The sequence below is a fragment of the Protobothrops mucrosquamatus genome, unplaced genomic scaffold (assembly GCF_001527695.2).
Source record: "Protobothrops mucrosquamatus isolate PMUCROS unplaced genomic scaffold, P.Mucros_1.0 scaffold492, whole genome shotgun sequence".
NCBI lineage: Eukaryota > Metazoa > Chordata > Lepidosauria > Squamata > Viperidae > Protobothrops > Protobothrops mucrosquamatus.
This window is the reverse complement of record NW_015386810.1, coordinates 227,832-251,883: the sequence shown is the minus strand read 5'-3', so window position 1 is coordinate 251,883 and position 24,052 is coordinate 227,832. Positions and strand designations below refer to the sequence as shown.

General features: G+C 37.9%; 2 protein-coding genes across 2 annotated transcripts in view; one reads left to right on the top strand and one right to left on the bottom strand.

Moving 5' to 3' along the window:
* Nucleotides 1-15,003, bottom strand: part of GTSF1 (gametocyte specific factor 1) — a 55,826-nt gene extending 40,823 nt beyond the window's left edge. The window contains 5 exon segments of the mRNA XM_015816770.2: nt 9,991-10,033; nt 10,870-10,947; nt 12,305-12,431; nt 13,229-13,356; nt 14,937-15,003. Of these exon segments, the coding sequence (XP_015672256.2) occupies nt 9,991-10,033; nt 10,870-10,947; nt 12,305-12,431; nt 13,229-13,356; nt 14,937-15,003 (443 nt within the window).
* A 4,963-nt stretch (nt 15,004-19,966) lies between these two features.
* NCKAP1L (NCK associated protein 1 like) overlaps nt 19,967-24,052 on the top strand; it is a 79,304-nt gene continuing 75,218 nt past the window's right edge. The window contains exons 1-2 of the mRNA XM_015816764.1: nt 19,967-20,068; nt 23,532-23,642. Of these exons, the coding sequence (XP_015672250.1) occupies nt 19,967-20,068; nt 23,532-23,642 (213 nt within the window). The remainder of the gene's footprint in view (nt 20,069-23,531; nt 23,643-24,052) is intronic.

Below are 24,052 nucleotides of genomic sequence, written 5' to 3'. Positions count from 1 at the left end.
TTAGTTAGAAATGAATAGAGAACATAATCTTTCAAAAAACATATCATTGTGATTTCTCATAAAACATATATCGTATATACCTGTTAGAGAGATGCCTCCAATTTCCTAAAGTGCTGTGAACAATGATGGAATTTATATGCTAAACCATTTGAATGTATTAGGAGTAAAAATACAACTTTACTTGGCTCATTTGAAAAACAAAAGTACTTTTGCAAATAATAGCTTTACCAAAGTGAGAATACTCATTCTGCTCCTGAGCCATTTTTATTTTGACCTTCTCAAGGTTACCATCCTTGAAAAGGAGATAAATCCTTGCAGCAGAGATGTGGTTTTTAAAAAAAAAAAAAAAAAAAGAGCTTGAAAAGTGAATTGGTCTCTTGCTGTGGTGCACTTTTCCTGAGACTTGTGCTGAAATTCAATAAAACCTAAAGAAGGAGAAAAGAAACCTTGACAGCCTTATGTCAAAATAAAATTACAGGGGGACTGCTGTCTGCGTTCAGTAATTTTCTTCTTTTCCACATCACTGGTTTTAAAAATGCTCTGTCTCTCTTGCAGGGAGCCTGCTGCTAGCACAATTCAAAAATGCAAATATCTCGTGAGAGTGAAGGAAGAATGTAAGAATACTGACATTTAAATAAAAGTCTTAAAGGTAAAAAGAGTTGACTTGAATTAGATATGACCACTCATATTTGCTTAATCAATGGGAAGAAATGTCCCCCGGCCACATGGTGGGAGTGTTGTCTAGAGTTTGGATAAAATTAATATTTCTTTCCATGTTTAAACCACTGCAATAAGTAAAGACTGTAAAAACAGGACTAAGGTAGTGCTGGATTAGTAAGGATGGGTAAATATCCACTAGAAGAGCAATGTGGTAGGTTTCTTTACCAGTTCTGAATCTTTGAAGGGACTGGTCTGAACCTAGACTTGATGTCAAAAAGCAAACTTAATGGAAGGAACAATAGCAAAATATTTCCACTACGTATAGTAACCAAACTGGCAAGGTCAATTAAAATCATAATCTTCAGGTCAGAAGCTAACACGCAGCTTCTCGTTTCAAGGATAGGTTGCCATTTTAGTTGTAAAAAAAAGCCTTGCTCTATGTTCCTTAGGTTTGGGATATCACACTTCCCTTCTGTACATAGAAATTGGTGTTGTGGTAGGAAAACCTGATAAGCAAACCTAGCTGAAGTGATGTACTGTGCTTCAGAGACTTGCCGTCAAGGAGCAACCCGGTGAACAAAATTATTATTTTAGTTTCACAGTGAAGGATCATGTTCACCCCCAAAGTAGTGTACTGAATGTATTAATTTTTTTTTAGCATTCCAACTACAAACATGTCAATGAAACCAAACAGTAAGAATCTTCCTTAATATAATCCTTTCCTGTATTCATATATTTTATACTAAGTTATAAATGATATTAACTTATACTAAGTTAATTAAATCAATTGTATGAGTGTGCACAACTGCTTGTGCCACAATTTAACCATATTGTTTGGGTTTGTGCAAACTAACTGACCATATTTAGTCCATTGTGTTGTGCAAACATAACCATCGATTCAAATGTTTTAAGCTCTTATCCTGATAGTTCAGTTGCATTGTACTTCTTTGTTTTCCTTTCCTCTAACCAACTTAGTAACTTTTTCTTTGAATTGTTCTCTCCCCCTCGCTAATAATTCAATCCCTTAGTGATGGTTCTACCTGCAGTCAGTTGCTTTAACTTATTTGGTTATTTGCAATCTAAGTTAAATTAGTTGTATTCTGAGCTGTTATTTATTTACAGGCAATCTCACTGTCAGTCACTTTGGCCTAACTAATATCAGAGTCACCCTGTATCAGGTAAAGGAAGGCTAATCTTTCTTTAGACCAGGGGTGTCAAACTGCCGGCCTACGGGCCGGATGCGTCATGCCAAAACTGCGCCCACGCCATTGCCGGAGATGGAAAAAAAGTCATGACACGTCACGACACGTCACGTGATGTTGCGAGTTTGACACCCCTGCTTTAGACCTTTTGTTTTCAGTTGAAGTGAAAGTAATACACACATAGCTAGGAATTGTTATTTATGCCTACTTATGTTTCAGAAGGACTAATGGCTAGTTAACTAGGTATGAGATAAGAACTGAGGCACGGAGAACTTGCCAGACTGCAGCTAAGGTAGATTAATTTTTTAAAAAGCTATAGTAACAGATTGTATTCATGGTTCTCTAAACACAGCTTGGGTTAAGGTGGATGGCATGGTGAGCCAAGCTACAATGTGGTAATATGTCATAGGCCAGATAGAATAGAGTGTTATTTAGATTAAATCTGGATAACAGTTATGGTGATTTCAGGAACTGGCTCATTATTTCATGATGCATCATCTGATTCCAATAAAATATTTAATATATTTGTATTCTGCCTTTTGGCTGACAGAAGGTCAAGGCAGTTACATGAAATTTAGAACATGATACAGAGTTATGATTTTTTGTTTTCAAAATGCAGTGGTGATTTTTGAAATCATCATGATGGTAGGATGGTAATAATGGCAAAAGATCACACAAACCTTGTATCTTATTTATGTATTTCTTTATATCCTGCCTTTATTACCTTCTAAATAACTTAAGATGGCAAACCTACCTAATACTCTTTCCTCCTCCTATTTTCCCCACAACAACAACCCTGTGAAGTGGGTTGGGGTGGGACAGGTTTTTTTTTGCCTTTGGTATGACTGTTCCAAATGTTGCTTTTCAAGGATTTTATGAAAACTAGAGAAGAGAATAACATTTCTTTGTATGTGTGCTCCCTTGCACTCAGAGCCAGTCAGTACATGGATCCTTGGTTTTTAGGACCAGAACAGTCTGTGTGGTTTGATTTTTGCCACCATAGTAAACACCCATTGAAAGCTTTATTGGGGTCATCCACAAAAGAAAGTAAAAAAATCAAGATCCTAACTAAAATTGCATGATCAAAGCCCTGATCCTTTTCTTTTTTTTTAATTATTTGTTAAATTTACACATATAATCAGAGAAAGAAAAAACTGCAATTACAGAGGTTTTGTTTTCTATATCAGTTGAAACTAATGTTAAAATCTATTAAACAACTATTAGAATCTGAACAATGTACAATAATTAACAGCTTGAATCAGCAAGGTTTGATTTACATACATTAAAAATGTAAGTTCGATCCGGTCTGAAAACAATTAGCAAATTTGGCAAATCAGGAAAAAAGAAAAAGGAGAAACCCAATTTTTTGAACATGGCAGGAACCTGTTTGTAAGATTATAATGTAAAAATGGTTTCCACATTGAATTAAATTCTAACTAGATTTGTTTTTAAACTATGAAGTTTGTTTTGATAACCAGTGCATACTCCCATAAATTAATTTGCTATTTTTCTATGGATGGAAATATTCATGTTTTCATGTTCAAGCTGTTAACCATCTATGAAGCCAGTATTGTATTTTGTAGGAATATAAGGTTTAGTAATACTTAGTAAAAAGATAACTATTAGGTGCAAAAGACCAGATCTGTATATGAAGGTTCAATTAAGCTAATTTATTGCTAAAAGCCTGTGCACAGGAATCTTCTTAACTAACCATCAGCACCTGGTTAGAGTTAAATAAAGATAAATAGCACTGAAGGGTGTTGGACTTTGTTCACTTGTGGCTACATAGGGATTCTAGGCTGATTCCTCATTTCGCTCTGCCTCCAGATTCTGCCATTCCATCACCTACAATAACTAAGAACCGATACTACCTTTAATATCTTTCATTTGATTATTAATTATTTTGTAGAATTGTTGTACTACACAACACTGTCACCAGCTTGCTTATTTCACCACAACCAACATGGGACATGGTTATTTCATTTTTAACAGTTTTTAGAAAATAAATGGTCTCTTTGGGCAATTCCTACTGCAGTAATACCATCTGTAGAAAATTTTCGCTAAGTGTCATATTAACTGTAAATTTGATATTTTTCTTGATATTGATATTCCCTCTCATTGAATGTCAATTGTTCTATTCAGATTTTGCATACAGTTGATTATAAATCCTTAACTTGTTACATTTCTGAATCATGCTTCAGTAATAATCTGAATTTTATATGAATAGGTTTTTTTTTGAATTTGGTGAAATCTCTAAGTGTTCCACTTTGTTTTTGTAATTTCTTTAGGACTGCAGTATGCAGATGGCCCTTGACCTATGATTGAGCCCAAAATTTATGTTGCGAAATGAGACATTTGTTAAGTGAGTTTTGCCGCATTTTACGACTTTTCTTGCCACAGTTGTTAAGTGAATGGCTGCAGTTGATAAGTTAGTAACCCAGTTGTGAAGTACATCTGGCTTCCCCATTGACTTTGCTTGTCAGAAGGTTGCAAAAGGTGATCACATGACCCCCGGGGACACTGCAATTGTTCATAAATAGGAACCAGCAGTACAGGTGGTCCTTGACTTACAACAGTTCGTTTTGTGATTGTTCAAAGTTACAACAGCGCTGAAAAAAGTGACTTATGACTGTTTTTTAGACTTATGACTGTTGCAGCATTCCCATTGTCCCAATTTATTTTCTAAAAACTGTTAAAAATGAAACAACCACATCCCATGATGTAACTACAAAAACCAGTAAGGTGGGTTTCTGGCCATGCCGATGAGGCAATCTCGAAGGATTTCTTCTTTATTACTAATTAAATCATAGAAATCTTTATATGAAGTATTATATCTTCACTGGTCATTTTCTTGGTACATTGTTCATAAAGATAGATACTTAGCATTGAAGCAAGAGATGATAAACCTGGACTATTATTTTTCTAGTCCATATTTATCAGATAACTTTGGAAAGCTACTAATTATTGAATATCCTTTATAGATATAACTGCTTTTCTATTTATCTCACACCTAAGATATTTGTGCAGATTATCTGGAAGTTCATAGAAACAATCTGATCAAAAATGTTATACTTGAATTAAGTTAATCAAGAAGCACAATAAAATTTGGTCCTGTCAGCCCAACTTGATCTTTTAAGTTTTTACAAACTTAATCTTTACCTGACATGTTTTATTATTAGACCATATAAAATTAACTTATTTTTTCTCCCCAACTGTTTGTCTTCAATTCTTACTGGAATAATTTGAAACTAAAAATTAAGCCTTGGTAAAATGTTCATTTTTACTGCTGCAATTTTTCCAAACAGGACAATTTCAATTTTCTCTATCTTAAAATGTCTACCATTTTACTTTTCTAGGTCTGGGAATAATTGTTCTTGATTAAGCCTTTATTATTTTTTGTAAAATACCCAAATTCATTCATTCTAAGCTGTTCTTTGCTAAAAACACTGTTTTTCCATTATCAGATAGAGGTTCAGATGACATTCATATGTCATATTTTGAGTTTTGTTATTAAATTGATATTGAGATAATGAATTATGCTGCTGTGTTTATTCTATAATTAGTTCTAATGAGTCCTTTGGGCAGGTAGCATATTTTTGTAAATGGTTCTTGATTGGATAATTTAATTCTTGAAATTTTATTTTCTGTCATATTTTCTTTGCCAATAGTTCTAATGTCAGTAGAAATCAGGAAGGAGAGAGAGGGCATCTTGAGTGTTCCCTTCATTATAATACATGTTTGTGATAAGCCCAATTACTATTTACCAAGTAAATGGGAGATTATTTTACCCTTAGACTGTTTTTGTCATTACACAGATTTAAAACTAAGTGCTGTATTGTCAAGAATAAGATTAAGTGTATTATACAGCATGAGAAATATGAATGAAGAATAAAGCTAAGCCAAAAGAGCCCCATACCCAGAAAGACTTGGAACAAAATGGATGCTATTGTGCCATTCAGAAATACAGATATATGCAGATCTTTTCTGTCAAGATATGAGAGGAACTGTCAGAAATATTAGGTAATGCTTTGCAACCAAGTATGGCTTCCTATAGACTCTTCAGTACGGAAAGGATTCACAAGGATCCCCTCCCCCCCGTATAAGATCATCTTTGGACAATGGCCATAATATCGGATCTTGCACAGTTGGTCTAGTCAGACATAATTTCCACTAGCTGGCTTCCTACATTTCATTAGCTTTAAACTGTGTCTAACTGTAATTATTGGCTTCAGATATTATATTAAGTCAAAGGCATGCTATGGGTTAGTGTGAAACCAACCAACTGTGATTTCCTTAATGTAGCAGCGCTAACAAAAGAGTAATTTAATGAAGTATGAAGCCACTAGTTGTGTTAATTCAATTCCCTAAGCATAATTGTATAATCCTACTAAGGCAAATCTCCTTTAATTTGACCTGGTGATTTCATGGTCATATCCATATGGATTTCTGGCCAGAAGAATAGAAGTGATTGGCCATTGGCTTTCTCCAGGATGTTTTGCTTTGTGGTTTGTGTTCATTTTCTAATCCAGTTTACAACCATAGGATTTCCTGATGGTCACGTGTCTTAGTAATATCCTGATCTTACTTAATTTCTTGAGATGGTCCCTTACTTAATTTCTTAGCTAATGGTCCCTGGAAGCTGCTACCCAGCCGGTTGTAATTAGGGTAGATTTAATATCTTACAGTTGACTAGGTTTACACAGCATAATAGCAACCATAGCATATTGTAGTACATTATATGAACACAGGCATTGGCTCTATCTGCACAATATACAAAGCTATAACTTTCAGATAATTAGTGTAAACTGTCATATTGCTCCCTGTTGTGCATGTCTTGGTGTTTCTAGACAAGATGGCAAAATGTTTTGATCCATGCAGTGCCATACATTGCAAAAAGACAGGTAAAGAGCTTCATGCAGCTGATGGTAGTATGAAGGGCTTCGTCACTGAACTTTACAATGAAATGCATTGTGTGAACATAGCCATGGTTAACTTGCAATTGGTTTGCTAGTGTCTCAGTGTATTATACAAATTAGGTTAATATAGTCCATCAAGTGAACAAACTTACGTTCAAAACAGTGTCTTCTCTGGATACTGTGCATCTAGTACATTTTCAGTTGATTTCTACTTTTAGTTCAGTATTGCTGCCTATTAAAAAGCTGGTATAAATTTCCTTCAAGAATTTAAGAGGGATCTTGAATTGTGGAAGTGCCCAGTGGAGACTAAGTGTGCTCGATAGCCACTGGTTTTTTAAAAAGAAGAGGTGAAATTTAACTGGTGGCAAATAATGAGTGACCAGTGAAAAGGAAGGTGTGGTAATGCCTGGAGCATAGAAAGGAGACAAGGGAAAATGCTAGAGTTGTCCTCTTTTGATTCAGTTTCATGACCCTTAAAGAAATGAAGAGTAAAAATGGGTAAAAATATGCAGAGATACCTTGCTGTTGTAAAGAGTAGAGCTTAAAAAAACCTTGCAAAAGTCACACTTTGCCAGACACCAAGTTTCTAGGGACATTTATCTTTTACTTTTATCCTTTCTCTCTCCCCCCCCTTAGGTGCAGAAAAGGGATAGGTTTGGCTAAGCTCTTGGTTCATCTGGTGCATATGATCCCTCTTGTAAGTGCACCTAAAAATGCTTTGTTTAGGTTTTGGCTGTTGGCTGATGTGACAGTTCATGCAAATAGAAACAACCAAGATTGGCAAGAGCTCTGCAAAGGGATTTACTCTTGAGTTGTCATTTAGCATCAAATAGTTTTGAAGATAGCTTTGCAAATATGCATTCTATAGTAGCTCATTTGCCCTGTATGGTAGTTTGGAAGGGACTGTGGCTGAGAGGCATCTTATGCTCATGAAGTGTAGTTCTTCTGACCAGTATACCATCCTTAAACTTCTTACAAAATTAAAGCAGCTCACTTCTATTCCAATATAGGGAGAGGTTTCTCCCCAAAATGGCTGCTAAGCAGCAGCAGCAGCATATGAGTGCCAGTGTGCTGAACTGGTTTGAGTGCTTAGGACCAAGCAAAATTCAAATCCCCCACTTAATCATAAAGATCACTGATGACTTTGAAGCACTCATTCCCCCTTAATTAAGGCTCTCTTGTTTTAAGGAGAGAGTCATGTGTCTGCAGCCTCATGTTTTTGGAAAGAGCTGAGAACATGTAATAAAAAACAGCAGACAAACGGAGATACTTTTGCCGCATATTTTATTTTAAGCTTTATTAAAACATTTTGATAAAACACATTTTTAAAAAAATTGAAACATTTAAAAGGATTGTCATGAACGTTTAAAATAATTTGTCCTGATTTCTTCTTCCAATGGGATCTTCATGATAAAATCTGGAATAACATTAGGAGTCAGTTAATTTTTAATATTGATAAAGGTCCAAAACGGGAGGGAAGGGGGAGAAACTGCTAATTATATTGCTTAACACATATTGGTTTTGAGATGTGAAAAAAATCCTGCCCCCAACACTAATACTAGTTTATCTGGACAAGAAATCCTAAGCTAGCCTTTTCTAGCATGGCCTCTAATCCTATTTACTGTTCATTTTCCTGTATTGTAGGCAAAAAAAAGAAGCAGCTTTCCTTGCCCTCCTTTTCACTGTTCACTTTGACTACATTGGCACTATTTCAAATAGGAAAAAATGTCTAGCTTCAGGACTTTGCTAACCAGGGCTTTTTTTGTCATAGAATGCTGAGAACGGAGTTCCGGCACCTTTTTTGGATGGAACCTTCTAGGGTAGGCAAGGTGGGTTGTATGACATGTGTGAGTTCCGGCACCTTTTTTTTTTTTTTACAAAAAAAAAGCACTGTTGCTAATTCAATTCTAGCTATCACTAAGGCGATATGAACATAACTGTGTAGCAGCTCAGATATAATAGGAAAACTTTATTAACCTCTCACCCCATTTAACCTCTAGTATGAGCAGTTTTTGGCTGGTCTCAATTCACATCCTACTCTGTGAGTCAATTTCTGGTGGTACCAATCTTATGGCTCCCAGTCTTTTTTTCACCTAAAAAAATGAGCTTTTTTTGTTGCTTCTGTTGTAATTAAATTAGATGGCCTTTGTAATGGCCAAACATTTTTTAAAGTGCCATCTCCCAAGAAAAATAGCTTTTGCAATTACTCATTAGCAATGAAACTTGTTTGCTTCTATGGATATGTAGGCCTTAAACAATCTGCACCTCAGTCTATCTCAAGGAAACCATGGTTTATAAATCGCACTGGATTGATTGGTTCATCTCAAGCTAAAAATTAGAAATTCTATAATAGATTATTTAATTCTATAATGCATTACCTTTGTAGCTGTAGATTCTACTTCTTCTGTTCAGAATAGCTATCAGGAAGAATAATATGAACATCAGTAATTATACATGTCTTAAATTAGCCTCTACTAATATTCCAAGAATTTTTCTTTTTCTAATATTAAAAAAAATCAAATGGACTTAAAAAAGTTTTCCAAATTAACAGCAGAGCAGCTTTCATTCATGCAAAAAGGGCTGTAAGGATACAGTGCTGGTGTCCATGCTTCAGTTTGTAGGGAAGATTGGATATGTAATTCCTTCTTCCAAAATAGAATTGAGTCTAGTGCAACTGATACACTATTCTATGAAGAATTCCCTACCAGAGTCAATAGGAAAAAAATACTATCTAGAAATTGCCAGAAGGTATATTTGACATGTCACAGATATGTTTGATAACGTTTAGATGCATTTGATAACTTTTGTTATAAACGAATTCTTCAAAACCACAACTACCCAAAGGAGACTGATGCCTGCCAATACTGACTCTTGCCTTGATCAACATGCTTCCACTACAGTGCATTCTATATGCAGTTTCATTTGTAGACAACTTGGAGGCTGCATGTATGTTGTCTAAGCAAAAACATTGTTAGTATGCAATTTTCACCCATTGTAGTACTGTACTATGCTTACTCTCCCTCCATCCCCCATAATACGGCTTCTTATTACAAAGCTCTTCTACACCATAAAACAGAGACCCCCTTTGACATAAAAAAAAGTTGATTGTCCCAGATTTAAGAAATGCTATCGACCTCATGTCATTTGTTAAACCATTTTGATGCTGAATTAACATGTGAAATACAGGCAGAGCAGTTATTCTGTTGACTCACCTCTTCCCAAAAACAAAAAGAGGAGCAGGAGATTTATCAGCATCTTTAAAAAAGAACAGTAGTAAACAAGTATTAGAGGCTGTTTGCATCATTACATAGCTGGGAAGCTCTTTTTCGGTTTTTGCAAGAAGCGCTCAAGCAGATAAGACATGAACTATATACTCTCGTGGGATAGTTATGCTTAATAGCAGTGTTAAACAGAATTATCCTATTTTACCAAAGCATCAAAAGCATTCTAGATACAAATACAAAAATATTATTCAAATCCTTCCCGTTGGTTCAGAATCTTAAGAACGGGGACAGCCTAAGCAAAAATAAAAGGAAGGGAAGAAAGAAAGAAAGTATAATACAATTCAAGTAGCGCTGCCTGAATCAAGCTCCAGTCAGGAGAAAGATGGCAGTGGAGTTATTTGATCAGTTTCACTAAGTCTCAGATCTACTTAAACCCTTTCTTAAACCATTGTTCTTGTATCTTCGATGAATGAACTTGCTGTTCTTATCATCATCTAGGGCAGCATGCCGTTTTGAAAATTTTTCTCATCAAAGGCTGTTAAGGACAATTCTAAACTTCATAGAGCACCTCAGACAAATAAATAAAGGATGCTCTCCGTCTTCATATAATCTAAATCTAAATTTGTTCTCAGTGGTTGCAATTCAAAAGTGGTAAAAGACCTCTTTGGCCTAAATCGGCAGGAACACGTAAAATTTTTTTGAGAAAGAGATCTGCTTCCTTATTCTTTTTTAAGTTGGGGATTTTTAAGAGGGAAGGAGTTACTGCTTTGCTGTAAAAAAAAAAGATAATTGCATTCGGTTCAATTACAATGTGTTTCAATTTGGAAAATGTGTGTATGGTGCTGTATTCTGGAAATAAAAGCTCACCAGCCTCCCAGTCTTCCTGCGAAGGTGGGCTTTGCCGGCCAGTTACCTCTTTGATTCCCATGCTTAGACTGGTAGCCCCTGCAAGCAAAATGTTCAGAAACAGTTATGAACAGTTAGATACAGATACCTAACAGTTATAAACAGTTACACGCAGTGATATTTAGTTCCAGGGCTGGGCGTATCTCTTTAAGACGTTAGATCTCATGTTTGTGAATTCACATAATGAGATACTGAAATTCAAAGCAACTCTGCTGCAAGGCAGAGCAAAGGGCAAGAGCCTTGTCTCTGGTAACCCATCAGATCTGATAACCAGTAGCTTTATTAGCTTTCAAACAAGCTCTTGAAATACATAATTTTGCATAGGCTTTAAACCGCAGACTACAGTGGTTAATTTTAATGATTTTAAATTTGCTTTGCTCGCTTTTAGTGTCATTAAATGTTTTTAATGTCAATTTTAACTGCATGTTTCATTTTGAACCGCCAGGAGACTTTGGTAGCTGCTCTATCAAGCTAAATGAATAATTTTTTTTTAAAAAGGGTCATTTTGTGAGAAAGAGTTTGCCATGGCATAAAATATGAAAAGTAATGGAAGCTCTCTATTGTTTCAGGTGAGATCCCTTCTTAAATACATAAACATTTTTTGATTATTTGCTGAGAGAAGAAAGGGGAACAGAAGAACAGCTTCTACTTTGTGCAACAGACAATTTCAGACACGATCTAAATCAGGCAGCCAACATGAAATCATCTTTCAGGATCAAAGGTTCAGTACTGCCCGCTTTATTGCTTCATGTCCAAGTTTAAATGCAGGGGAAAAAGTATGTTAATTGCATGTCTTTTTTACTTCTGTTTGGAGGAACAAAGCATAAAATGTTCCTAAATGTCATTTCATAAAATCAAAGAACAGAGGGGAATCACACCCTTTTCCAGAAGGTTCCTGTACTTACTCTACTTTCTAACAGTGTATTTTGAATTCTTTGCCCAGGAAAACATACACAGTGGTCACATTTCTAAGTTTTAAAAGTTCATTGAACCTCCCATGTTTCCTTGTAGACTCCCATACAACACCAAGGTTTATATGTGGATATTGTAATCTTCCTTCACTTACTGACTGCATTGAATGTCAGCCATGATAGCTTTTCACTTTGATCTCCTTACACACAAATCTAATTTTTAAAAAAAGAATGATCTCACAATACTTTTTATATCCTTCTTGCGCACTACAAATTCATTTCTTCTCTTTGCACCTTATTTTCCAACCGTTTGAATATTCAGTATGTGCTTTAGGCAGCACATTTTCCGGGGCTGAAATATTTGGGGATGCTGATTTCTGTAGACAGCATAACCTCAATTCACAAATTTTGTTAACAGCATAATCTATTACACAATGCAAGAGTCATAGCGATCATTTAAGCAGACAAAAGAATCAAACTCTTACCACAGGACCCATCCAGAGCAATTTTACTCTCACAATTTTCAAGATGGGAGTTGAGCTCCTCCTTGGGAATTCTATGGCGGGCATTATAGGGGCATGTTGCTAGTTTTTTAGCGATCTTCTCATTGTTCTAGGCAAAAAAGAAAGAAACCCAAGAAGTTATTATAATGTAAAAATTATGACTGTTTCCAGAATCCTGTCATCAGTGATACTGCAGAAAAGATGTATTTGAAATATAAAAGATGTAGCAGAAAAGGAATTGTCAATCCATTTTTTTAAACCTGGAGGAGCCCTCAGAGTGCCACTAATACCTCAGGAGTGGAAAATTAAGGGACTTCGCAATCTTTTGACACTTAACACAATTTCCTAAGGAGCAATGGCATGTGGAACATGAAAATAGATCTTGGCAATAGTAAATTTCAAGATAAAAAAACTCAATAGTTTAGGAAAAGGTTTTGGGTCAAGTCCCACAATGGACTGTTCCCAAAGGAAACTGTATGGGATCACTATGACAAGATCATAAAACAACACCAGTGTAAGTTTTCTGCTGTTTTGTTCATATATATTTTTTTCATCCACAAGTTACTGAATAACATTCTGCCTTGGAACCTGCAAAACGTTCTGTTGTAGGCAATCCTGAGTTTTCAGGAAGTGGAATGATACGGAATAGGTCTTTTTTTGTGTGTTTTCATTTCAGGTCTGCTTTGTGTTTTCATTCCAAGAACTCATTTGGAATGAGTTTTGCTTTGACACGTTGACTACTTTAAGAAACATGAGAAGAGTTCACATTGAGGACAGCGCATCTGGTTTCGGAGTTGGAACTTTCTGTAATTAAATGTTCTGAATCTCTCTTTTTTTTCCAGTTTTGTCTAGCTTGGCTTTAAACGTCAGATGCATTTGCCTGCTACGGTTTCATTTTCTCCTTACCTCCTTGCACTTCACCAAATGATAAGGGAAACGGCTGGCTCTGATCTGATGGTTTTTGTCATAGGGACACTGAACCAGCCGTTCTGGGTCCATGAGAGACGTGGGAAGGCTGCTGCGTCGTTGCGCTCCTAAAGATGTTTAAAAATAAGAAAGGTACTAGAATTAGAAAGGTACTATTAAATAGCAAGATACACAGGTGCATATGCTAAGACTCAGTAGAAAGCATAATAGATAAAAAAGAGACCCTTTTGATGCTAATATTATGTCCAAAACCATTCTAATCCTGAAGATTATTTCTTAGATTCTAGAAATTTTAGAAACCATGAAACCATGTTGTTCAGCAGCCTATAACTTACTGTATTATGCTGTCCATTAAAAAAAAAATACAGAGATGAACTCTTGGATTTAATACTTTCAGGTTTTATTTCCACAGCTTATATTCATTTTATGCTCCATTCCATGTCAGCTTATAATTGTATACTTCTGTTTGCGCCTATAGAGAATGTGTCAATTTCTGATCAAAATATTCTATTTCCCAATCAGTTGAGAGAATATTACTTAATACAGAACAATCTATATATATTCCTCTCCTTGCACATTCTGACCATTGTTTAACTTTCTGTATGCAATGGCTGGCTTTAAACTTTTGCAATACATGATTGCCTAACTCTTGTTTTTAAATAAACCACAATTGGTTGGATGTGTACAATAAGTTAAGCCATAAACCAATCAAAATATGACATCATGGAATATGAATCCAGTTCCATATCATTTGGGCTTCTTCAAGACTGCTGGAACAATAAAACAGTAAGAGTGACGCTGTTATTGCCTTAAGTTTCTAAAAGGAAAAAGTGATATATAAATAGCAGAACCATAATGTGATTTTGTTAGCTTTGGTTTACATGTTGTATCAACCATTCCATTTTCCATCTGGCCATAATTAAACAAACCATAACTTAGTATGATCTGTAAACCTGTTTGTACATACATGTAGAAGGCTAAAGTTAGATGTCTTGGGTAAAAGTCGAAAGTTATGGAGAGTTTGCTAAAGTGGCATCTGGTGACCATTTTTCTGAATGAGGTTCCTGTTCTATGACAAGCTTTAAATAATTGAAGTCATGAAAGACCTACACTGAGCCTTCAGAATTGAAATATCTCACACAAAAAGCCCAGCCCCTTTCAGGTTTATTCACTGAGTATGACTAATACGTTAGCTTGCTGAAAGAGTTAGTAAACAGCATTTAGAAAGCTTTCAGTGTTCTGCAGGCTATAAGCTCTTCTGAAATTTGAATCACTTCTGAATAAACATAGAGGCATACGACTCCGGAGGGAATGAAATTTAGGAAAGTTCTGGATGCTTCAGTGCTGCCAGGTTGTTGCTGCAGCCACATGATCCTCATTTTGAGCATTCAGTGACACTTTCAGGCGTTCACACAATTCCTCACTTCCTCCCCCCACCCATTAGTAGCCAGTTGGCTACCTGCTGGGAAGGGAAAGGCCTTGTGCAACCTTCCTGGGCCATGCCACCCGCTTCCCTGACCCTTGCAGCTCCTCTTGCATATCCTATGAGCCCTCCCAGATCTAACCCCCCATGAACTTTCTTTGACCTATGCACCCTCTGTGACCTGTAAGCACCTCTCACACACTCCATGACCCCACACACCCTTGACTGGCACTGCGCCCCTCCCCTACCCAACCTAGGCAGCACCTCTTGCATACCTCTGTGCCCCTCCCTGACCCACATCACTCACTTGCATAGCATCTCCTGTGCACATTGTGCACCCTTCCTGATCCAAACAGCACCTCTTATGCATCCCCATATACCATTTTTGACACGGGACATTCCCTTGCTCTCTTCCACCTGGCAGCACCCACTTACCTGCCTGCTGGCCTTGGACATGTAACTTAACTGCTAGCTTCCCCACTGACTTTGTCCCTGCAGGCTTCCCACAAGCAAAGTTAATTAGGAAGCCAGCAGGAATTCTATGGAGGGAAAGATAGAGGAAGGAAAAAAAGACAATGGCAGAATGACAGGAAGGAAGGGAGGAACTGGAAGGAAGAATTTCCAATGCTCTCTGCCAGTTTCCCATAAGGTCAATGGGCAGGAAGTCAGAAGCCATTTCCATTGGTTTTTTGCCCACCTGTGGTCATTTCTGGTTTCTCTGTTTAAGTAAGAAAATATCTCTGAAACGATCCAATGGGCTAGTACACTGCTAAAACTCTTGTTCCCACAACCTTCAACTGTGCATCATAGGGCAATAATGTTTTTAAAATCTGGGGCTTATGACTCTCGTAAGATTGAAATTTGGCAAAGTTTATCAAACACTTTGTGATATAAAACTGACCATAAAACAGTTTATGACATAACACAAAATGTCGTAAAACATTTCCTATGCTGATGTTTGACTGTGTTCAGCTTGGGCTATTTTCAAGACAGATGCATTTCTGTATCTCAACTTTTCCAGTAAAGGCAATATATTAGATGATGTGTCATTGCTGAAGACATTGAGGAAGCTGCTAAGGAAATTATGATGACCCAACAGGGCATGGATTGTTTAGACTCTAGTGATAGCTAAGCCTATTAATGGATGGTTTACAAATATGCACTGATATGGATTTTAAATAGTTTGTTGAATAAACCATAATAGGTTGGATTTATATATCATGCTAAACCATGTGATTTGTTTGGTCATATATTAATCTGACTATATGTATTATGTTAGGCTGTTTAGTGGTCAAACCTATTCGGATTGGTTCAGTTGGTTCATTTCTGGTTCATTAAATCAGAAATCAAAATATGATTTATAAAGTACAGTGGCTTTCCTCACATAGCAAGCTAAACCATGTTTGATATCAATTTAAATGGCATACAAATCAGTATTCTAAGTCTCAGATGTTTCATTTGTTCCCTGAATCCTATACAAGTCAGAGTAAATTAGAAATTCCCCATTTTCCTAAGCTACTTTTTAGGGGGGGAAAGCTATGAATTTTCTTGACTATGTTTGCACAAATTGGCTAATCTGCAGCTTTTTGGTTAATTAACCCTTACTCTGGGTTTACAATATATATCTAGCCAACTATATTTTTCATGAATTCTATAAATCAAATATAATTGTTTGGTTTACTGTGTTTTGGGGAAGTATATATTGTGATTTGTAAACCATAATCAATACTTCAGTTTGAAGTATGAATCTAACAGTGTTTAATTCAACTAAACATGGAGTTAAACAAATTTTATATTAGCAGAAGGTAAGCCACATCATGGCTTACAAAACACATTGGTTACAGTCTGAATTCTTTATTATGTTGTGCGAACACAGCCATTGGGTTTCTTCACAGATCCAACTCAAACCAGATGTACTTATTTTTCCATTCCATAATGTGTAGGGGTGTGTTATTTTATTGTGTTGTAGAAACACAATTTTGTTTTATTCAACAAACTGGCTTAGTACGATAGATGACTCCAGTCACAAACATTTACTGTATAATTAAAGCAGTAACAAAAAACAAAAGACTTACCTTGCGTTCTTACTTTCCAGCTTATTCCTCAACAGACTGTTAGCTGAATTAAAAAAACAAAAAGGCTAAGTTTTCACATGTGAAAAAGGAAGGGTATTTCATATTGCATCTTATTTATTCAATTTGCATACCCACCCATCTCAAACCAGCAACACTCCAGCAGACAATCAAAACAATTAAGACAAAACACACAACAAAAAAGAAATTAAATAAACATATCAACCAAGAGATATTACTATTTGTTGGTGTCAACATAGCCAGGAAATGGGACCCTTCACCCACTTGGCACTCCAGACCTGGGCACATAATCACATCTTCAAGGTCTTCCAAAGGCCAATGAAGCTAATCTCAGAGAGACATGGCAGAAAAGACATATCACCTGGTCCCCACCAGCCAAATTTCCTTGGCTGGCAAGAACCCACAGCATGCCTGTCCTGCAAGACCAGACTGAACAGGTAAAAACAAGTGGGAAAAGGTGTAACCAAATACAGCCCCCCCCCAAAGCAGCAGCCTTACTTATAACCAAATAACCAGCCTCCGTGGCTCAAGGCTGCTGAAGCTTATGAATACTCTTCAAGGACAGCCCTATTTTATAAAATAGCTGGCCATTAATGGGAACACCTGCCTTTCTCTCTGCTCATTTGCTCAAAGTGCTTCTGTTTAGCAGGGCAAAGAGTTAACACCTAAACAATTGCTAAATTCAAATGAACACAGGTTTCTCCTAGCAATTCAAATGTAGAGTGAACCAAGGGTAGGAAACTTTCTTGAAGAACTTTCTGACATCATTGTGTCCAAGGAAACCATTGTATTACAAAGGGTTGGGGGGATTAAAACTGCATTCACCCTCATATATATCCTTAAAAAATATTATGGATACTTCAAAAATCATATTAACGTAAAGAAGTTTCTCAACTACAGAATAATAGTGTTAGTACAGAACTATTTAGATAGCATTCTTGTTAATGGTCTTAATTAGTTCCTTTCTCACTAAATGCTAACTACCTAATGATGTTGGCTGGCTAATTTGTGGCTCAGTGGTCTAGTTAATGGTTCAGGGTTGAGCAAACCCAGGCAATTTAAGTAAGCCATGGATCAACTAACTGTGGATTGGGTTGTTTTCCAAACACAACCACTAGCTTATTGCATGATTTGCTCTTCCCTCTAAATTTCATCTTCATTTTGACTCAAGGTTTGCCAAGAGTTAGTACTGTAGTCCAGCTAAGAGATCCAAAACGCTGGCTGTGGGGAACAAAGTTTTTTTTAATGCACCAGGAAGAGACTCATAGTTGGGAAAAGGACCCCAGTTTGAAGAAAGGCAGGATACCTTGTTTGACGTGTACAGCAAGGATAACTTCCAAGCTAAGGTTGGCAGACATCCCACCTCAACTCTTTGCTGATTACTGGTTCTGGGTAAAACGGGCAGAGATAGTAAAGAGAGTACATCTGTTTAGAGTAATGTCAGAGCCATGAATTCATCTGTTTATTCATTAGTACAATTGGTATAACATAAGGACTTTTGTGCTCCTATGTGAAACCTCTTGTAATCAAAAGGTGCCTGAAAAACCCTTTTAGGGCCAGTAGCCTTTTGGCAACTCTTATTCAGGCTAGGAGAAAAACCCATTATAGCAATTTGGGTTCCTAGTTTGCAGTTTCCATCTTACCTTGAACAGAAAGCCTCAGGCTTGAAATGGGGGAAAACTCTCTGCTTTTTCCCTATTATCTCTCTTTTGTAACTCTATACCTGAGGAAGAGTTTTAGTGAAGTCAAAAGCTTGTACATTCTTTTGTGATCCTTAGGTTGTAGCAAATACAGATGGTTTGGTTCTGGCGAGTTGTGCCTATGAGTCAATTTTTGACTCCGGATGACTTCAGGACAATGTTGACGACTGTTGGCTACCTGGACTAGTCCTGCAGTTTTCTTGGTAAGCTTATCTCTCATACAGTTTAGTATTAGGTGTTTAGTTATTAGAGAACCAATTTGCTATACTATAGTGGTTAAAAACCAGGAGCCATGGTTTCTTGTCCCACCTTAGGCACAAAGCCAGCTGGGTGACCTTGGGCCAGCCACTCATTCTCAGCCCTAGAAAGGAGGCATTGGCAAACCACTTCTGAAAAACATTGCCAAGAAAGCTTCAGGGACTGGACCAGGTAGTTGCTAGTTGTCGATCTTAACTTGAAGGCACAAAAAAGTCATCTAGATATGGACCACCAAGTGATTGTATTCCCATGACATAGTTCTGGTTACCTAAATACAGGAAGTCCTTGACTCACAACCACAACTGAGCCCAGAATTTAGGTTGCTAAGTGAGAAATTGGTTAAGTGAGTTTTGCCCCATTTTACAACTTTTCTTGCCACATTTGTTAAGAAAATCACTCCAGTTGTTAAATTAGTAACAGGGTGGTTAAGTGAAATCTGGCTTCCCCCGTTGACTTTGCTTGTCAGAAGTTCGCAGAAGGGGGTCACATGGCCCTGGGACACTGCAATCGTCATAAATATGAACGAGTTGTCAAGCAGCCAGATGTAAATCACGCAACCGTGGGGATGCTGCAACGGTCATAAGAGTGAAAAAATGGTCCTAAGTCACTTTTTTCAGTGCCGTTGTAACTTTGAACGGTCACAAAGTGAACTGTTGTAAGTCGAGGACTACCCGTGTTTATTTATTCCACCCATGGGCGTCGGGGATGGGTGTTCACGTGATACCGTCTGTACAGGGGATGGGTTCACAAGGCTAAAATGCAACTGACTAGAGTCCAGTGTTTCTCAACCTTGGCAACTTTACGATGTGTGGACTTCAACTCCCAAAATTCTCCAGCTAGCAACGCTAGCTGGAGAATTCTGGGAGTTGAAGTCCACACATTGTAAAGTTGCCAAGGTTGAGAAACACTGGTAGACTGTGGTTCATTATGTCATATCATAGGAGCAGAGCAGTATAAGTAACAAGCTGGGCAGAAGTGAAAGAAGATGTTTAACCACAGGAAAGGGTAGCAGTGTGGCTTTGCCTCAGAGCTGCTCTGCTCATTGATTCGCCTGGTTACAGGAAGTCCCAGCCTCATAGGGGAAGCTACATAAGAGGAAGCGTTGCAGTGAAGTTTGCACGATAAGCTGAAAGCCCAAAGAGCAAATTGTGCCACAGGAGTTGGGGCTGGGTGTGACCGCTTTTGAATTGCTCCCCTCATCGGGCCTGCAAGCCCCACGGGGCGCTGCCAGTTCTGTGGGAAGATGTCCCTGTCCTCCGTGTACGAGCACAAATTTGCCGAGAAGCTGACAATTCTCAATGACAGGGGCAAAGGGGTGCTCATCCGTGTATATAACATCAAGAAGGTAGGCGCTGAGCTGCCCCAGGAGACGTCGTTCTGCTCTTCTGTCTGACAGATTTCCAGCTGATCCTAACGAAGGAATATAGTAATGTCTGGGGGGGGGGGAAGAGTATCTAAGGTGTGGGTGTGTGTATCTGATTAGAGCTTTCTCCTATTTTGTTCTTCTGGCTTACAGCAAAGGTGGGAGGCCCAATTAGCTATAGAGAAAACCTCCTATTAAACTTGGTTTGAGGAAACTGGTGGGCTAGAGTAGATAGAGAAAAAATAGTGCAGCCTACAGCTACCACTCAGAAACCCTAGTTGAAAGAAAGATTAAGAAATGAATGGTTCTTATATAGCAAGTATGTGGAAGTCTCGATAAAGGCCTGTGAGCACTTTTTTTTTAATTGAGTGATTCATAGGTAATGCTTTAGAAGAAAATTGAGAATCCAAGCCTGCTGATGTTTATGGTTCATTGTGTTGTGTGTAGCACAAACCTAATGCTGTAAATCATTGGTTAATCTGTTGCACATAGTTCTTATGCAGACAGTTTCTTCCTCCCTTTTTAGTATCTCTGCTCAGACTATGTTGGTTCAAAATCACATTGATAAAATGGTTTGCAGAGGTGGAGAACTATGGTCCCTTTATGACTTGTGGACTTCAACTCCCAGAATTCCTGAGCCAGCATGGCTCAGGGCCACAAGTCATAAAAGAGCCATAGTTCCCCACTCCTGGTTTAGTGTTAGTGTTTATGTTTCTTTTTTAACATAAAACATGGATTTATGGCTATGTAAAATTAACATGAGTTTATGTCTTTCTATGTTAAATTATGGCTTAATGCAATGTGTGAACCTAGTTTGTGGTTTTAAAATGCTGCTTTTTCTGAGCTGTCTTTAATGTCTACATTCTATTGTGGCCTAATGTTTCCTGTATCTGGGCAGGGACTGTTTCTCGCTTATACAGCACTCAGTGACAGAATTAAGACATTTTATTTAATTTTAAAAGCAGAGGATAGCATGCTAGGACTTTCAAATGTTTCGTGCATGTCCCAAATTTCTTCAAAAGAGCCTAAAAGCTTGACAGGGGATTTTCCATCTTAACAAATGTCCTGTTAAGGGCAGTCTCCTCCCTCAATATATCATCCACATTCTGGAAGTTGTAGTTACACACATCTGGTGGAGATAAGACTGTGGAAAGCTCCCTGAGAAAGGGAAAACTCATTTTGACTTCCATTATTGGCTATATCAACCCTTCTCCTTGGATAGGTTGCCAAATCTGATAGGATAAATCTTTAAAATCAAGCAGTTTGACTATGGATATTTGGACCAAATGAGGATTTAAGCTAATATGCCTTTGAAAACACCAGTGCTTGAACTGCTAAGTACTATACCTTATTCTTAGCTGCTTTAACTAATAGTGATTGAAGAAGGCTTGAGAGGAAGGAAGGAGAAAGCAGCTTTAGAGTAATTCAGATCAACAGACAAGAAGCCAGCAGAAGTAGTTGCTTCCTCTTCCTGTTTGGAACTGTTGGGGGGGGGCATCTTATGCAAATTAGATTGTGCACCAGTATTTATATTCCTCCCCACCCCCACTGCTGGCTACAGACCATATTTTGATAGCGATCATAATCTTTCCTTGTGGTATAGCAATTATCTCCCATTGTACTAAATGGCAATATATTAATACAGTTAAGATTTTTTTATGTTTATATATGCTATTAGTCCTTGTTTCTGTTGAGAGTTTGCTATCTGATGATGGTAGATGAGTGTTGCTCAAAGTGTAACTTAAGGCTGATGCATCATCTGACTAGTGTCCTTTTGCAGCCTTCAGGGTGGGTAGGGCTTCTTTTCATTCTCTTTTTTGTTTTTCTGGTGATTTAGGGAGCAACTGGATGCTTAAATCTCACCTTAAGGCAGTGGTTCTCAACCTGTGGGTCGGGACCCCATTTGGGGTCGATCGACCATTTCATGGGGGTCGCCAAGCAAGGCTGTCCGCCATTTTTTTTGTCCGCCATTTTTTTTGTCCGCCATTTTTTTCCCCTTTTCCGGCGGGTGCCTTACCTCCCTTGGGCTGGGCCAGCTGGTGGTCGGCCTGCTCCATCTCTGCCGCTTGCCAGCTACACCTCAGCCGGCGCAGGGGGCGGAACCACACATGCGCGGCGCTCCCGGGCAGGGAAAGTCCTCGACTTGCGACTGGTTGGGTAGTCCTCGACTTACGACCGGTTTAGTCCTCGACTTACGACCGGTTTAGTCCTCGACTTACGACCGGTTGGGGTCGCGGCATTAAAAAGAGAGAACCACTGCCTTAAGGCATATTTTTTCCCCATTTAATTATTCCATTCCCCATTCCACTGAATTATGACCATGCAAAATCTAGTGCTGACTTTGAAACAAGAGAAATTATGCACTTTTGTGTTAGAAGGATCAGGATCACACATAAGTCCTCATTGAGAAGATTTATTGCTCAAGCCTGTACACAAAAATCTAGTCAACTAACATACAGTACTAAATTGGTGCCAGATAAGGGTCAATGGAATTCAAGAGGGGTTGAACCTGGACTGTTTGTGGGAACGTAGTGACTCTAGGCTGATGACTCACTTAACTCCACTCCTTCCAGCTCTTCTCTATCTGCTGTGGTTTAATATATTGTCATGTGGAGATGAAGAGACAGAAAGAATTTTACGATGCTAGGAATCCAATAAGGATCTAACTGTAGCTTCGTTTGTTTGTAGAAATGCCTATTGCTGGTCTCCACTGATGTTCTGGTTGTAAATAAAACAACTAATAGACATTTTAAATCTCCATTGATCCCTCGCCTGGGGGGAAGTTAAGCCTAATGTGCTATTTCTGAAACATTTTTAATGCTTTTGAGGAGTGCGTAATAATGTCCCCTGTGACACATATGCTTTTACTGTTGGTTTGAACAACACATCTTAATAGAGGGGCCCCAGCTCGAGAAAGGCTGCATTTAGAGTACCACTTTGGAGGATGTCATTTTAATGGGTTGATTCATGATCTTCTATTAAGTAATACCTTAAAAAGGGACTCATTTGTCAGTGCTTGGTAATAATTGACCAATGACATTGAGGCAGCTAGTTCCATTTCCATCAAACCATCAAAACCTCAAAGTAGCAGCTAAGGGAACAAAAGATACAGAGCTAACTTCTTTTTTGTTCCCTCCACCTTGCTCAATTAACCATTGAAAATGAATAAACAACCATTCAAATGAACAAAGCTGGAGAGAAGGAAGGATGTCCTGACAGCAAAAACGGATCAGTCCTCTGAAAATTTGTTTATCTATTGTTTCTCCTGGCAAATGACACTGTTCATTCCCATGTGGGTTTTTTTTTTGTTCTGCTATTTCTCATTTTCATTTCTAAGAGAAGAAAGAGATTAGCTGCATGCTGCAGTGAGTGTGAGATTATGAAAAGCTTAATAATTATGCACATAAACAAATGGAATTTTGACTTGGCTTTGTTATCTTTGCAGACATGCATGGATTCCCAGACCAAGCTTCCTTTCCTCACAGAGAAGACAATGGAGTCCTCTATCAAATATATCAACAAAAAGTTTCCCAACTTGGACACACGGAGCAGCACGGTGGGTCCCTGAATTAAGAGCAGGGTAGAAAGTTGTGGACAAGTTATCCTCTTGGAAAAGAAAGACACTTCCCTGGAACTGTCTGTGGAGATTCTCAGTCATCCAGGTGATGGTTGTCCCAAAAGTGCTTTTTCAAGAGGCAACTGGGCTTTGTTTTTTCCTTGAAGAAGTTTTGCTTCTCATCCAAGAAGCATCAGAGCTGAAGAAGCTTCTTGGATGAGAAGTGAAACATCTTCAAGGGAAAAACAAAGTCCAGTTGCCTCTTGAAAAAGCACTTTGGGGGCTTCCCAGGAACTGTTATTCTAGTTTCAGCCAGAGCAATTTCTGCAGGCAGAAAACTGCTACCTTCCTAACTCTGTTTTTACCCTCAAGGTTGGTCTTACAGAAGGGAAAAGGGAAAAGCGACAGTT